Below are 17085 nucleotides of genomic sequence, written 5' to 3'. Positions count from 1 at the left end.
CTCTTTTCTGTGGTGGATTTGCACCAAGTCTTACTTTGATTTGTTGAGTTGCCTCCCAACCACAAGGTAAAATGGATGTGTATCTAGCCATCAGCATTTGTGGGGCAAGGATTGCTCCTGGATTGGGGCTGCAAGCAATTACTGCATGAAGAATATTTGTTTATGGTCATGTGTAAAACCTTGGGCATATGGTGCTCTGAAAGCTTCCTGGATTGTAACAATGGTCACTTCCACACTTTGCATGCATTCCCAGTGATGCCTTTTCCAGGTTAGAGATAAAAGGTTTCTTTTTTAGGGCAGAACAATGTCATTAAGAAAAACACAAGAAACTTCCACTGTTTGCAGTAAAAGGCTTTCCTTTCCCCGCTCTTTGTAAATAAGCTTCTGGTGATAAATAGGAACAGCACAAAACTGATGCCTTCCTGAGAAACTGGATCTGTGTGCAGTGACTGGGAATGCTGGGAGACAGGGTGTGCACTTTATTGTGGGAAATCCAGATGGAAAACCAGTCCAGTCCTTCCACACCCCTTGGTGAGGCAGTGCCTGCGAGCCCTCTGCCGCTCACGGGTTCCTCACCATGCACTGCTCCAGGGTAAAGCTCCCAAAAATTGCCAAAGCCCTGATTTGCCTCGTTGTTGTATTACAGTTCTGCCTCTTCCTTGGCAATTCCAGCTCCTTGTTTGACTTGGCAAAGACAAAGATTGTCAGGTAAGGGACCTGTTCCTTTGTGGCGTGCACTGCCTGGTGTGGGTGCTTGTGCTCCCTTTCTGTCTGTCTGTCTTTTTCACCCTGAAATTTGTACTTCTGATCTGAGTTAGGTGACCATGTTACTTTAGCAGAGCATGGTGTTGGAAGATCCACAGTCAAAAACCTGCCTCTGTTGGCTCACTATTTTCCAGGGCTTCCTTTTGTAGCTGTCTAAAGCAGCTTTTGCTTCACTAGTGCTACGTGTTTTCATACTTTGGCACTACATAGTATTTGCTTTTCCTGTTGGCTCCCAGAAGGGCTTTATTCAGCCCTAATCCAGATTACATTGGTGGACAGTGAATTTGGTGGGATGGCTTTGAATGTATGGCAAATTCAGCAGCTGATTCCTAACACAAAATATGCTGCATACTGGCACACCAATGTCATGTGGACATGATATCTTGATATCTATTTTATATAATTTTATATAATAATGTATATAATATAATTTTATCTCTTTTACATAAATGGTCAAGTAAATCCTACAGGGATAGGTGTGGAGGGAATTGCAGTGAAATGTCTCCAGCATCACTGGCAGGGAGCACTGCTCCTTGCATGAGCCCTTGCAGGCGCCTGAGCCTTTCCCAGTACAGCTATGGCTTGTGGATGTGTTGAGCCTCCCCAGCCTCCCCACCACCCTCAGCTGGTCCCAGCTCTCCCAGTAAGCTCAAATGGCTTGGCTGGGCTGGGCTGGTTCTCAGCTGAATGTCTGGGCTGCTGCTATGGGGGCAGGCAGGAGGAGTGAAGCTGGGAACATCTGCAGCTCTTCTGGAGGTGACTTGAGTTCAGCTCAGCTCTAGCAGCTCGAGACCCCGCTTTGAGGACAGCTGTCAGATTTGGAGAGGTTGGAACCTGCACAAAGGAGGTGGGAGGGAAAGGAGAGAAGGAGGAGGCGTAGAGAAGTGACTTCTCCTTGATCCCAGAGCCCATCAGTGGCAGAGCTGGAACAAGAAGTGGCTCTCCATATTTAGCTGCTTGAAGCCATTTCCTTCTGCTGTAGTTTCAGAGAATGGAAATGCCTGTATTTATACAACTTAAGTAAAACACAACAAGATATGAGCTGTGTGTGGTTGTCTGTGTGGCAGTTCTATTTCTGTACCCTGCATGTCACGCAGAATACACAAAGCAGCATTTTCATGGCTTTATCCTCTATTTGTCCTTGGGCTTTGTAAAAGGGAAGGAAAATGACAGCAAATGTCATTGAGCTTCTGCAGTTGTTTGCCAGCTGGACTCTAGAGCCTGAAATCCACCGTGCTGCTTTGACAATTTGTCTGGGTTTAAAATGCTGGTCAGGAGAGCAGGGTCCTGTGTGAGCACCAGTGCCTGGCCATGTGGGCCTGGCTGCAGGGAGCAAGCTTTGGGATGGGAAGAGTCCTTGATTTTACATTTTGGTCTCTGGCACAGGATTTGAAGTGTAACAGACTGAGGTGGAATCTGCCCTGCAAGACAGTAACAGGGAAAGCCTGGAATGGGGGATGGTTTCTCATATTGAAACTCCTTTTCGTTTGTTTTCTGCGCTTTATTTCAAAGTTTTAAACATCATCTTAAAAATACACCGGAAATTCACCAAGGGATTTAAGATCTGCCTGAGCTATCTTACCAAATTTCTCTTTATTTAGAGTGCCCATAAAAAATCTTTCCTCCTATTGGGCAGTAAGCAGTGACAGTAAGTTTATACATGAAAGCCTGTGACAGAAAGCACATGCTGCACACTGGGTTGAAGCTGGCTAATGATTATGGGAGAGGCAGAGCTGATAGGCCATGTGCTACAAGCTCTCTTTTCTAGCCTTGTAAAGGTTCACATATTTATCTGATAAAAAACGATTTTAAAAGTCTCCTTAGCTGATCATTTCCTGAGCACTTTCAGAGTGGTACAACACCCATCAAATTTCAGCAGTGACTGAGCTGCTATCTGCAGCCTGTTATCTGCAGGAGTGCTTTTTGTCCCATTTTTCACTTCGGAAGCAATCCACAGCATTCCCAAACGAGTGTGTCATGCAAAGGCTGAACAGGGGGGTGGGACCAGAGTGCCACAGCCATGGTTTATCCTCAACAGCTTTGCTGCACACAAAAGCTCAGCTGTGGATATTGTTCACCTTCCTTTTTCCTGTTCTACCCTCCAGCCATGCACCAGAAGGGGGAATGTTTAGGACACAACTCCACCACTTCTGCCTTGATTTTTTTCCCCTGGGTTTCAGCACAGTCTTGTTGCAGGTGGCTCTTCTGCTGTCAGCAGATTTATCCTCCTGTGACAACCTTGTACCTGCCTGTGCCTCTGAATCAGGCAACAGGGCCACTGCAATAATAGAGGCAAGTGCTAAAAATGTAGAAATTTTGCATTTTAACAGCTTCACAGTGTCTGCCTTCAGACACATGTGCCTGGTGAGTGCTGTGTGATGCCCTTGCAATACCTGACCAAGGCAGAGGAGAGAAAGAAGTGTCCTGTGGCCTCAAAAGCTCAAGAGGTGATGAAGGGTAAAGAAGTGAGTTTCACTGTGGCAATCGCATTCTATAAACATGATTCCTGCACCCAGGGTTTCTCTCCTGGGAAGCTGAAAGGCAGAGAGAGGCCTCAGAGAAAAGGAAAACAATTCTTATCTCATTTGCTTCTCCTGTGTTGTGCTCATGTGGAATGTGTCTGGAGATTGTTTACCCACAGGTGATTGTTTCATTGGATTCTGCTGTGAGCTGTTTTCACTCTTTGGCCAATCAGGGCCAAGCTGTGTCAGGACTCTGGAGAGGGTCACGAGTTTTCATTATTATCTTTTTATTATATCTTATACTAAAAAGATATACTATATGTTTATACTTATAAAAGTATCTTTTCTGTATTCTTTAGTATAGTGTATAGTGTTTACTTGGAATGTGTTTGGAGATTTTTTTACCCATAGGTGATTGTTTCATTGGATTCTGGTGTGAGTTGTTTTGACTCATTGGCCAATCATGGCCAAGCTGTGTCAGGACTATGGAAAGAGTCACAAGTTTTCATTATTGTCCTTTTAGCATTCAGTAAGCATCCTTTCTCTATTCTTTAGTATAGTTTAGTATTATCTAATATAATATAGCATAATAAAGTAATAAATTATCCTTCTGATATCAATGGAGTCAGATGCGTCATCTCTCCCCTCATTGGGGTTGCCTGAATTTACAATATTTAATTTTTTCTCAGACTTTCCTTCCTGAATTCTGGAAGCTCTTCCTGCTCTGCTGCTGAAGCACAGGACTCTGCTGGCAGAGGGGAGAGGCAGATGGCTGCCTCCATGGTGGGGCCATGTCCTGAGCCCAGGATCTCCAAACCATCCCTGCAGTGCTCTGGGGACAGTGCCAGGGGACCTGCCCGGTGCCCAGTGCCCTGTACTGGTTGGCTGCTACTGCCAGAGTGAATGTTTCATGTGCCAAGAGCTGAGGAAAGAATGTGTGCCTCTGGGATTTGCCCAGTGGGGAGATAAGCAATATTCAGGCTAGAATGGTGCAGGAAGTTGAATAACATTTTGGCAAAGCTTAAAATGAAATTACTGTAAAGCACAGAGAGAGGCTCAGAGTCAAGAGCACTAGAAATGAGCTGAAGGGTGTTCAGTGTTAAGTGTGTGTGATGTATCTGCTTTTCCTTTGATTGCATTCAGGAAATTGAACATTTTCCAGCATGCCCCAGAGACACAACAAGTGGACCCCCAAGAGCAACAGGGTTTGAACTGTTCTGATAATGGGAACTGCAGGAGCATTTTAAAGGTGACTTTGGGAGGAGACATCACAAGACTCAATGATGTGATGGCGAAGACGCCAAGAAAAGGAAAGGAGGAGCAGAAGGAAACAATGAAACCAGTTATGAGTGTTAAGGAAGAAAAGGGGAACACAGCTGTGAAACCAACACCCCAGTTGGAGGGAATCAAGGAGACAACAGTGAAAACAACCCCTGTGGTGCAGGAAAACAAGGGGGAAACAACAGTGAGGCCAGCTCCATGGGTGGAAGAAGCCAAGGAAAAGACAACAGTGGAACCACTTCCCTTGGAGAAGGGTGGCAAGGAGAAGGCAACAGTGAAACCATCCTCTGGGGTGAAGGGAGCACATGAGAACAGCACATCCTCAGACCAAGCAAAACCCAAAACTCCTCCTGCATCAATGAAAACTGTACCACCTACTCCTCAGGCTGCTGCTGTGACACAGAAGAGGAAACTGAGCTCTGTTAACTTCACATCTGAGCCACAGTGGGATTTTGAGGACGAGTACCTGCTGGATAGCTCATCCCCAGCCTCGGTAGGTGGGATGGTGCAGTTGGTCACCAAGAATGGCCTCCCCACTGAGCTCCTTGTCTGCTGCCCCTGGGGGTGTGGGCCCCTTGCAGTGGGTGTGACGGTGTTCACAGGGGTCTGAGGATGAGGGAAGAGACGAGGATCTGACTCCGTGTTTCAGAAGGCTTGATTTATTATTTTATGATATATATTACATTAAAACTGTACTAAAAGAATAGAAGAAAGGATTTCATCAGAAGGCTGGCTAAGAATAGAAACAGAAGGAATAATAACAAAGGCTTGTGGCTCGGACAGAGAGTCTGAGCCAGCTGGGCTGTGATTGGCCATTAATTACAAACAACCAACATGGGCCAGTCACAGATGCACCTGTTGCATTCCACAGCAGCAGATAACCACTGTTTACATTTTGTTCTTGAGGCTTCTCAGCTTCTCAGGAGGAAAAATCCTTAAGAAATGATTTTTCATAAAAGATGTCTGTGACAGGGGATCACAAGGGAAATGGTAGCACTGGAGTTTCTGTGTTTCCCTTTGGTCCTACCACAGACAGGCACACAAGCACTGGCACTCAGGTTTATCACCTCTGCTCATCATTACTGCTTCCTTTTTGTTTTTCAAGACCTGCTCTGAATCAGTGAGGGCCAGGGCTGCCAAGTCTGCCTGGCTGAGGGATCTTTTCCTGCCCAACATCACACTCTTCATGGACAGGAGACACTTCAGTGACAGTGAATGGAACCGCCTGGAGCATTTTATACCCCCCTATGGCTTCATGGACCTCAATCATTCACGTGAGTCCCTCAGGGCTTGTCAGGATGGGACTTTCAGACTCCCAACAGGAACCTGCAGGTTTGCAGCATCTCCCCATCCAAAGCACCAGTCTAGGAGGATCTCATGGTGGAAATTCTGGTGGTTTCACTGTGTCCATCCCAAAGGCTGTTGATAACTCACCGCTGTGTTTGCTTCACAGTGGTGAAGGAGGTCATATCCCTGCTGCCCCCAAAGCCCCACCAGCAGCTGCTCCTGGCCAGCCATGACAGCAGCATGCCCACGTGCATCAGCTGTGCTGTCGTGGGGAATGGAGGAATTCTGAATAACTCTGGAATGGGCCAGGAGATTGACTCCCATGACTATGTCTTCAGGTAAGGCTGCCTTCCTTCTCAGAAGAGGCACAGATAGCTCACTGTGGGTAGCCCCTGACTGGGGCTGGATCACTTCATCTCTTCTAGTATTCCACTCATTCCCAAGTGCCAAAATGATGGATGGCAGGAGATAAAAAGTCCAAAAATAATTGGAGAGTTACTCAATATCCAAAGCCATCCAAAGTCACAAATGAGCCATAAAGAGCCATCTCCACAGCAGGGGCTGTCCTGCAGATCAGGGTGCCAATCAGAATGGGGCTAGTCTGCCCTTCCTCCGGGCTAACACTGTCTTTTCCTGTCAGGAATGTGCATGGGAGGGGTTTCAGTGGTCACCTAACCCTGCTCTTCTGTTTCATTTCCTTTGCCAGGCTGAGCGGGGCTCTAATCAAGGGTTATGAAAAAGATGTGGGAACAAAAACTTCCTTTTATGGATTCACAGCCTACTCCCTGGTTTCCTCTCTTCAGATCTTGGGACACAGAGGGTTCAGGAACATCCCACGGGACAAAGTGAGTGTACACTGCTGTGTGCATGCACAGCTTTAACAGGATGCTGTTCGTCTGTGTGCCTCAGTTTTGCTCCTTCCACGAGGAGCAGAGGGGCTGAGGCAGCCCTTTAGCATTACCCTCAGGGAGGGAACCTGCTCTGCCCTGGCTCAGAGTGAGTGTTTGTAGGGCAAGTTGTGTCAATGCCACCCCAGCCTTGTGTCCCCTTTGAGTCAAGAACAGTAGTGAAGGAAACATATTAATTCTCTTCAGCAGGCTAATTCGAGTTTATTAGAAACCCATTCTTTTTATACGCTGTTCTGATACTTGATTGGTCACTTAATTAACACCCCTTCATACCATTGGCTAATTAAGCAGACACCCTTTGGTAAAAATCTTATGAGAAAACAACTGTTCAAAGCACCAGTTGCAAGATTGTTTTAATTTTTTCTCTCAGCCCTCTCAAAACTCCCCAGAACAATTCCTGGGAAAGCTTATTTGGCTTTCTCTCTGTCACATCCACAGCCTTGTGGCATGCAGAAGGAGCTGCACATCAGATGTTTTCTCCATTCTGCTACTGTGGGCTGGTTGAGAGCTACAGACTGGAGATGTGTGCCCAAGAAACCCAGTGAGCCAAGATGTTTGCTTGCATTGTTTTGGAGGTTCTGTTCACTAATGCTCACTTGTTTTCTTCTTAGCATGTCAGATACATTCACTTCCTGGAGGGAGCAAGAGACTATGAGTGGCTGGAGGCTCTGCTGTTCAACAAGGACATCAGGAAAGGATTCCTGAACCTCAGCGGGTAAAGCCAACTCCAGCCCCCTCTGCCCCTCAGTGATGAGCTCTCTGTGGGGCTCTTTGCCTCTCCCAGGGCTCAGCCCTGTGAGGACCAGGCCAGGGTAAAGCCTCCCTCCCCTGGCAGACTTGCAGAAAGAAATCTCTCATTTCCTGCACAGCTCTGAGCACTGCTGTAGCCACTACACCTCCTTCAGAGGTAGCTGGTAGGGGCACTGCGGGGTGGGAAGGACAGAGACGAGAGATTTTTGAATCTAGGTTGTGGAACTTGTGGTTTATTGCAAAGGGCCTGAGTGCAGGGCCCTGCTGGGAGCTGCCAGCCACAGCTCAGAGCAGGCCCGAGAGAAGAGAGGGGGAGAGAGGGTGAGAGGGTAGAAGGGGTAAGACAGCAAAGTTCCCATTACAATACCATAAATCTTCTTCTGTGTTGAATATTCTGATTCTCACTAACCAATCTAGCACAACATACAAATCCTACAGCATTTACATACAGCCTATAAGAATCACTACATTACCATACTGGGTTACATTTTAAACCCTAAAAACTCCTCTTTGGGCCCCTTCTGCCAAGCTGTAGGGTCTGCTCTGACCCTTGGGTCTGTCTGTAAGCAGAGGGTGTTGTTCCATCAAAAGGGGATCACCTTCAGCTGGCCACACCATTGTTTTCCAGTTGTTCAGTAATTGAGGGATCTCAAAGCTTGCTTTCATTTTAATCTCGCTTATAGTTTCCATATGCTCAAAATCTTTTGCCAGGCAATCATACTTGTAAGGCTTTCCTGTTTCATCTTCCCCAACATCAGCTGATTTCAATGATGTGTGGCCAGAGCTTAGGGAAAGCTTTGTCACGTTTGGGGATGAACACTTGCTGCTGGCTGGTCTGGTGTGGCCTGCTCATGGATGAAGGCCTGGTTTCACTAATTTTTGCCTATACAAACACATGCTTTCAATATTCCTATCTCCTTTTGTTGCCTCTCCTTCCTGATCTCTTCCTCTGCAATGCACACAGGCTATGGAGGCTTTATCATAATGTGGGAAATGCTACAGAATATCTTCACAGTGTTTGTGGTTTTTTACCACCAAGTGCATCAGGGCTGACCCTTTCCAGCTGTGATGAGGTGTAGGAGCTTGCTTGTCTTGAGTCTCCCCATTCCTATCCTTAGGCAGAAGCCCCGGCAGAAATTTGATGAAGATTTCACAATGGACAAATACCTGGTGACTCACCCTGATTTCCTCAGATACATGAAAAACAGGTGAGCTGCAGGTAGTGTGCTCTAACCGGCTCCTTTTTCCTGGCCAGCACCATCTCTCTTTGTCTCTGGCCTCTCCTCTCAGCTCCCTCCCTGTAACCTCAGCTCAGCCACACCAGCAGCCTGAGCTCTGCTGATGTTGTAGTGTGCTTTTTAGTTGTATTAATATGCTTGCTGTTTAATTTGTAATTTTGACATTTCATTATGCTGTCCTTTTCCCTGCCTTTAGAGTAGCACAGGTTGCCCATTTTGTATTTTATGTTTTAAACTAGACTTGTTCCTTTATTGTTATTTACAGAATCACAGAATCACAGAAATTCTAGGTTGGAAGAGACCTTTAAGATCATCGAGTCCAACCCATGTTCTAACACCTCAACTAGATCAACTAGATTTAGTTTAGTTACGTGTTGGTTTTTTGTTACCTAGCTGTTCCCTGCCAAGTTCTACACCCCTCCTATCCATACCCCTTCCCCAGAAATTTCTTTACTCCTCTTTCACGAAATGCCAACCTCTCAAGCTGAAACTCTCTGTGGTGCTGCAGTGGGATGCTTATGGTGGGTGAACACCCAGAACCTGTGAGCTGGAGAAGCAACAGCCATCAGACTGTTTGGTTTTCTGCATCCAGAAGAGACCCAGGGCCAGCTGCAACTTTAGGTGTAAGAAGAAAGTTGCTGAAGTGCCAGAACAGTTGATCTATAGTTCAGGACCAGCCTTGCATGTTCCCCATTGCCTGGCACCTTGGAGGAAAGCTCTGTGACAGATTTTCTCTCCAGAGATTCCTTCTAGACTCAGGAGGTTCCTTGTGCCCTCAAGCATGACAGGCTCTTCTTCAGCATCTCCTTCGCCTGGCCTGGCTGCTGCTCTTCTGTGCCTCTCCAACCCTTTCCACAGCCTGCTGGCCACTGCCACCATGAGATCTGTGCTGGCCACTGCCACCATGAGATCTGCCCATCCTGGGCCACACATGGCTGAAAGAAGGAGGCACTGGAGCTCCTGTAGAGCCCTGCTTTGGCTGTCTGTGCCCTTCAGTGTCCTTGGGAGCTCCTGCCTTCCCTGGAGCAGATGGCCAGCCCTCCCGGCCTGCTCTGCCTTGGGCCCCCTCTGACTTGGGGCCTTTCCAGCACCAAGAACACTCCATGCTATTTTTTCCCAGTGTTTACTCCTGCTTTCCTAACAACTCCTGGCATGACACAGTGCAGCTCCTGGCAGGGTTTGTGACTCCTCTGCACCTTCCCTGTGTCTCCTTTCACTCCTAGATGTGGGTGGGGAGCAGGATATACCAGGGAGCCCCAAAGCCACCTCTGCACTGCAGAGCAAAGGGCAGATTTAAGAGAAGGGGGCTTCAACCTATGAGATCCTTTACCCCCACTACCTCAAGACCCACCACTTCAACAAAGCTGGGGCAGAGCTGGGCTGAGGTTGCAGTGAAGGTGGTGGAGAGTTCTGAGCACATTTGTGGCTTCTCTGAAATGCCTCAAGAGGCCCCAGGCTGCTGCAAGGAGGGGAGATGCCACATCAGCCACATGAGCCACAAGGTGTGCCCTGCTTGAAACACCACAGCCAGCAACCCCTCAGTGCTTTCCTCTCTCCTGCTGCAGGTTTTTAAAGTCTAAAAATTTGCAAAAGCACTACTGGAGGCTGTACAGACCCACAACAGGGGCCTTCCTGCTGTTGACTGCCCTCCACCTCTGTGACCAGGTAAGGGCACAGTGATTCTTGCACCCAGAGCAGGTCTGGAAGTGGGAACAGGGGACAGAGGAGAGCAGGGCTGGCTGCTGTGTGCCTAGAGAGTGTATGGGCTCATGTCAGCTGTGGAGGAGCTGAAGATGAGAAGCCCCAAAATAGCTCCCATAGAGGTGGTGATGCCTGCTGTGACCTGGAGCACATCATCTCCTGGGGAGGCAGTGAGGGCATAGCAGGATCTCTGGAGCCAGTGCTCACAGCAGGATCTCTGGAGCCAGTGCTCACACTCTGGTCCTTCTGGACCCCCAGAGAAGTCCCAGCTGGCATCTCTGTCCTGTATTTCCCCCTGCTCCCTCCATCCCATGCCCAGTGAGCCCTGCATCTTCCCCAGGTCAGTGCCTATGGCTACATCACAGAGGGGTATGAGAAGTACTCAGATCACTACTATGACAAGGACTGGAAAAAGCTGATTTTCTACATTAACCATGACTTCAACCTGGAGAAGCAGCTGTGGAAAAGGCTTCATGATGAGAATATAATGAAACTTTACCTGAGAACCTGACTGCAGCCTGGGAAATCTCAACAACACCTCACAGGGAACAGAAGAGGATCACCAGAGCCAAGGTCAGCTCTGCACTGCCAGGCACATTTCATCCCCACAAAGACATTTCCCTCCTTCAGCAGCTCTGTAATTTCACAACACTTCAACAAATGTGTGAATGCTGCAGACCCAAAGACCAACAGGAAATGCAGCCTGCAAATAAATCCCACCTGGCTGTGCTGCAGGGCTCTTGCTGGTTGTTGTAGGCATGGGCATTATGAGAGCAGAATCCAGGATGGATATGGTCCTGTGTGTAATTTCTCTCTCTTCAAGGAGATGCTCCTCAGGCTGGGGCCACTTCTCTTCTGGGTGGATCCTCTCCATTTGCAATGCCCATTTTGGAGCTGGATGTTGTCTAAACAACTCCCTGAGGAGCTGGAATGGATGGAGGTGGAAACACAGATTCTGCTTCAGGTTGACTTTATTTCTTGGGAGGAGGGGGCTGCACTCACTCTGCTCCCTGGAGATAAAAAGGATGGACTGGACACATCCAGGTGACCAATTTGGGAGAGAATGAATTTCACTTCTGCTACCTAGAATGGCCTTGATCTGACACTTCAGAGGAGCACTGCCATCAACTCCAGGGCAGGCTGCTGCTCTCCATGGTGCAGCACACCTCCTGTACCTGCTGCCTCTTGCCCCAGGGCTCCCCTGGCTGCACAAAATGTGAATTTTGTGGCATGGACCTGATGTGCCAAGTCCTTGCACAGCTGGACTTGGTCATGCCTGGCTCCCAGCTGTGTTTGTCCTGTTGGGAGGAGAGGTGGAAGCTCTCCAAGTCCAGGGATGGGTGCCATGTGTCATTGCTGCTGGCTGAAGGGCCTGTCCCCCACGGTGCTGAGAGGGGCCCAGCTGCAGCCAGCACACCTGGGGTGTGTTGGCCTCCTGGAAGGGGTTTTGTAAGCAAAATAAATGGCACTGCTTTGGCCAGGCTGATCTTTCAGCAGCCCTGTGGCTTGTGGTTATTTAATGTACCCAGAATTGGTGCTTTAAAGGCTGAGATACAGCAGATGGCAAAGCCAGGGAAGTACAGCACTGAGGGACAATGAGATTACCTGGAGAAGTTCTGCAGCTTATGTGGACACACCTGAGCATCCCTGTGAAAAACGCCAATTGCTTGTTTTTAAAATTTTAAAAGTTTAATAGTAACAAAATGGTTATAAAAATAGTAATACAATTAGAGTAATAATAATTTGGACAAATTGAATTAGGACAATATGAGACAATAAAGACAAAGATGTCCGGGTACCTTTTTCTGGGCAGCACGAGCTCGAAAAAGGACCCACATTAACAGAGGATTAACCCTTAAAAGCAATAGCCTGTTGCATGTTCATACATCTCATACACGAGATTGCATAAATTCCATTCAAACACAGGATTCTGTCTGATTGTCAGCTTCTTCCTCTGAATCCTAACAGCGTCTTTGAGGCAGGAAGAAGTTTGTTTCTTCTGATAAGAGGGCAATAAATTCTTTTTCTCTGAAACATTTAGGTGTCCTGTGGCTGCAATCTCACTGCAAGTCCTTTCCTTAAAAAAAAATACCCTACAGAGCATCGTTTCTATTTTAACATTTTTTTATAACCTAAAACTATATTTAACACACTGCTTAAGAGAATTAATACAGCATTCCTTTCTAACACAACACATATAATATTCATTTTAATATTTGTGAAAAGCCTATCATAAAATACATGCATTTTTCACACTCCCCCACCTGTTCACCTTGCAGGGCAGGGATCAGCACCAGCCCAGCACCTCCCCGAGGAAGTGGGTGAACACCTGGTGAGTCTGCCCTTGTCCCAGCAGTTGCTCTCCAGGTGTGTCAGATATTCAAGAAAAATGCAGGAAGGGCTGGATGTTTCCCCCATGACACTGTACAGGCAAAAAAGCCACGTCCAGTGTCCCACAGGTCCAGAGCATGTCCCTGGGTTAACCAGCTGCACACTCACCAGACCTGCTGGTTGGGAGTGTTTTTCCATTTCTGCAGCATTTTTGTTGGGGGCAGCAGTGTCTCCAGGGACTCCCTGGGCTCCAAGGAAGGAATTTCAGCTGGAATTGTCAGCAGGGTTGGTCAGGCTTGATTTCCTTTTCCCCATTTTCCTTGTGCTGCAGAGAGGCCGGGCAGTTTCTCATGTCTCACTGAGCTTGTTTGTGAAGGACAACCACCCACACTGAGGATCCAAGTGCAGAATTCAGCTTCCCTGGAGAGGGTGTAGCTGTGCCTGGCTGCCGTGGCCATAGGAGCCCATGGTGTCTGTTGGAGCAGGGAGCTGTCCCCAATGCCTGTGGGAGCAGGGAATTGTCCCCAACGTCTGTGGGAGCAGGGAATTGTCCCCAATGCCTGTGGGAGCAGGAGCTGCCCCAAATGCCTGTGGGAGCAGGAGCTGTCCCCAAATGCCTGTGGGAGCAGGGGCTGTTCCCAAATGCCTGTGGGAGCAGGAGCTGTCCCCAAATGCCTGTGGGAGCAGGGGCTGTTCCCAATGTCTATGGGAACAGGGAGCTGTCCCCAATGCCTGTGGGAGCAGGAGCTGTCCCCAATGTCTGTGGGAGCAAAACCTGTCCCCAATGTCTGTGGGAGCAGGGAGCCGTTCCCAATGTCTGTGGGAGCAGGGAGCCGTTCCCAATGTCTATGGGAACAGGGAGCTGTCCCCAATGTCTGTGGGAGCAAAACCTGTCCCCAATGCCTGTGGGAGCAAAACCTGTCCCCAATGTCTGTGGGAGCAGGGAGCCGTTCCCAATGTCTGTGGGAGCAGGGAGCCGTTCCCAATGCCTGTGGGAGCAGGGAATTGTCCCAAATGCCTGTGGGAGCAGGGAGCTGTCCCCAATGTCTGTGGGAGCAGGGAGCTGCCCCAAATGCCTCTCTTGGGAATGGTGCGGCCCTGTGGGAATGACGGGCCCAGAGGGAGCCACTGGCTTTGCAGCAGGCCAGAAACCCTTCCTGAGCAGCAAACAGGGAAGCCTGAGTGAGGCTGGGCCCCATCCAGAGCTGCACCCAGGAGCTCTGGGCCTGCTGGGTGCCTCAGCCCCTCATGGTGGCTCTGCACTGTGGCCCTGGTGGTGTCCCCTGTCCCCAGGCCCTGCAGGCTGCCCCTGATGGCTGTGGGTGGGCAGTGAGGCAGTTCTGTTCCTTGCCTGTCCCTCAGGCCATACCACATTGCTGAGGGTTGCTTAGTGACCAGCTCCACCGGGCATTCTTCCTGCCTGAATAGGGCTTTTCTCTTCCCGACAACTTGGAAGAACTTTCTCTCAGACCTTTCCCTTCCCCCTCCTCCTCTTTTGTTCCTCTCTCCTTTAGAAAGCAGGAAGGGGCTGAGTCCCACTGAGCAAGGGTTCCCCAGTGGCTGAGGGGGCTTTGGGGTGGGCTCACAGCCCCCAGCCCACGCTTTTCCCTGGTGTTGAGGCTTCCCAGAGGCAAAGGAAGCAAACTTCCCAGGAGGCTTTCCCTGTTCCCTCCAGGCTTTTCTCTCAGCACAGCTGAGTTTGATGTTATCAGGGACAATCTTGGTGTGGCCTGAAGTTTCCCAAAGAGCTCAAAGCCACATCTTTCCTGATCCCAGAAAAGTGACTCTGACCTGATGGTCCCCCCCACCTCCTCACTCTGCTCCTGTCCCCCTGCACAAAGGCATCCTGTCCTGTCACAGACATCTTTTATGAAAAATCCTTTCCTTAGGATTTTTTCTCCTGAGAGGCCTCAGGAACAAAATATAAACAATGATTATCTGCTGCTGTGGAATGCAACAGGTGCATCTGTGATTGGTCTCATGTGGTTGTTTCTAATTAATGGCCAATCACAGTCAGCTGGCTCAGACAGAGAGTCCGGGCCACAAACCTTTGTTATCATTCTTTTTTATTCTATTCTTATCTAGCCTTCTGAGAAAACCTTTTCTTCTATTCTTTTAGTATAGTTTTAATGTAATATATATAATAAAATAATAAACCAAGCCTTCTGAAACATGGAGTCAAATCCTCATCTCTTCCCTCAACCTGAGACCCCTCCTGAACACGGTCACACTGTCCCACTGTGTGTGGCACACATCCCCTGGGGCACAAGTCCAGCTGTGCCACACCAGAACCACCTGATCTTGTGGTCCATCGTGGCCACAGGAAGCTGAGCAGGGTTGGAGGTGGCATTTCCCTGGCACAAACACACGGAACAAAGCCTGTGGAGAGCAGCTACAGCTGGAGCACCTTTGGCAAGAGCCAGGATTGAGGACTGGGCAAGCTCCCAGCAGGGTGAGTGTCCCAGGGTGAAAGCAGCACTGCTGGAGCAGCCCCAGCCAGTGCCACGGTGCAGGGACACCCCAAAACCCAGGTCTCCGTGGTTGGCACGACACCAAGATTGTCCCTGTGCCAGCAGGTGGCAGCTCCTGTTCAGGGATCTGTCCTTGTGCCGGGGCTGGCACATCCTGGAGTGCCACCGTGTCGGGGCTGGGCACAGCCCTGCAGCGCCCTGGGCTCTGAGGGGACACACAGAGCACAGCTTTGGTACCTTTGGTACCTCCTCTGCTCCTGCAGCACGGCAGGGAGCTGGTGTGGGATCAGCTCTGACATCCCCTGGGATGCTCAGGTACAGCCACTCCTGTAACACACAGGAGTTACACACTGAAATATGGACTGGAACTTGGGGTTTCTTAGCTCTGCATTACTGTGCAGATTGCTGCATCACTTTTGATTTCTAGTATATCTTCTGATGAAGCATATCTGAGTTAATGCAGTCACTGTTTAAGATGGATATTTAGAGTATTTCATCAGCCATGGTTGAAAATGACCCATGTAGAACATCAACAAAGTGTTATTCAAGGAGAACAACAGAAGTGAGCTGTAAATTCAGTCTTCGAATTGGTGGTTGATTTTCTACTTAGATGCACAACAGAATAGTTTCTTGAACCAAGGTTTAAACATTTTAATTTTTAAGAGAGCTGAAATTTTTAAACTTTTCATTAGAGGACAAAGACGTCTTTTGTAATTATTAGTGTTTACAATGTCATTATTTGGACACAATACCCAGTGCCAGCAACCAGTAGATTCCCTATTGCCAGCCAGGAGGTCTGGGGGCTGCAGGATTTAAACAGAGACATTTAATTTGGGGGATAAATAAACCATGTGCCTCAGCATGTCCAGAAGTTGCTGTTTTGTCAGCCCTGCTTTTTTCAAAAGCTCTTGGTGAGTACCATGAACTTCATTACAGCTGTGCCAGACTCCTCCTGGGGTTCCTCAAGAGTTAACAGCATTTAAATATTCCCCACCAGATTGTAGAAACCAAAACCAGTTGTCCTCCAGAAGCTCTCATGGTGTCACCTTCCTGGCAGGGCTTCAAATTTACTGCTACATTTCCACCTCTTCCCTCTTTCAGTGTAGAGCAGGAGCAGAGCTCACCCTGTCCTGCTGAGTGTTCACAGCTCTTTGACTGTGGATTGTTGTATTCATATTGCTGCTATCATATTTCTAAAGTCCTGTACCTTCTGGGTGGTTTTCTCACACGCAGCTCTTCACACCTGTGTTGCTCCTGCTTCTTCATCAGAGCTCCTCCAAGACTCTCCCTGACTGGCCAGCCCACCCCCTTTTATCCCAGTTATCTTCATTAGCTACAGCTGTCACCCAATTAAGGACATCACAGCTGCAGCCCATTTAGAACAACTAGGATTGGGGCAAGGCCACTTATACAATATATATATTTTATTAGGACTCCTACTATAGTGGATGAAGCAGGAGGAAGTAGACATGGGCTTGCTGGGGGACAGGGATGCATTTTGGGGACAAGTGAGTGATGCAAAGCCCATCAGGTCCCTGCTCCTGTCAGTGCAGTCCTGCTCTCTGGGTCCTCTCTGGGTTTGGCCTTGCCAGGAGCAGGGACAAGGTGGGCTCTGGGGTTTGAGGTACCTTCTGAAGGTGGCAGCCAACCCCAGACCAAACCAGGTGCTGGAGGGAGCCACTGTGAGTGCCACACACAGCTCCAAGGCAGCCTCGCGCCATGCTGGCACATCCACATTGTCACTCCTGTCTCAGGGAGGGAACAGAGCAGCCAGAGCTGGATAGCAGCACCCAACACTCCAGCATTGCTGCCTCTGGATGTGTCACTCTGCAGCCTCTGTAGCTGCTGGATGCTGTGGGAGTGTGGCAGAGCTGTGTGCCTGCTCCACCTG

The 17085-nt window shown here is 48.8% G+C and overlaps 1 protein-coding gene across 1 annotated transcript; it reads left to right on the top strand.

The window, feature by feature from the left end:
* ST6GALNAC1 (ST6 N-acetylgalactosaminide alpha-2,6-sialyltransferase 1) lies at positions 1-10904 on the top strand. The gene is made up of 9 exons (XM_054278808.1): positions 1-708; positions 4371-5001; positions 5614-5782; positions 5962-6133; positions 6502-6640; positions 7315-7418; positions 8572-8661; positions 10257-10356; positions 10733-10904. The coding sequence occupies exons 1-9, from the start codon at positions 578-580 to the stop codon at positions 10901-10903; spliced, it is 1707 nt and encodes a 568-aa protein (XP_054134783.1). The 5' UTR covers positions 1-577; the 3' UTR covers position 10904.
* The last annotated feature ends 6181 nt before the right edge of the window (positions 10905-17085 follow it).

The sequence above is a fragment of the Melozone crissalis genome, unplaced genomic scaffold (assembly GCF_028551555.1).
Source record: "Melozone crissalis strain CALT ecotype California unplaced genomic scaffold, PUWL_Pcris_2 ptg000026l_1, whole genome shotgun sequence".
NCBI classification, from domain to species: Eukaryota; Metazoa; Chordata; class Aves; order Passeriformes; family Passerellidae; genus Melozone; species Melozone crissalis.
The sequence above is the reverse complement of the archived record's forward strand: the minus strand, read 5'-3'. Positions and strand labels throughout refer to the sequence as shown.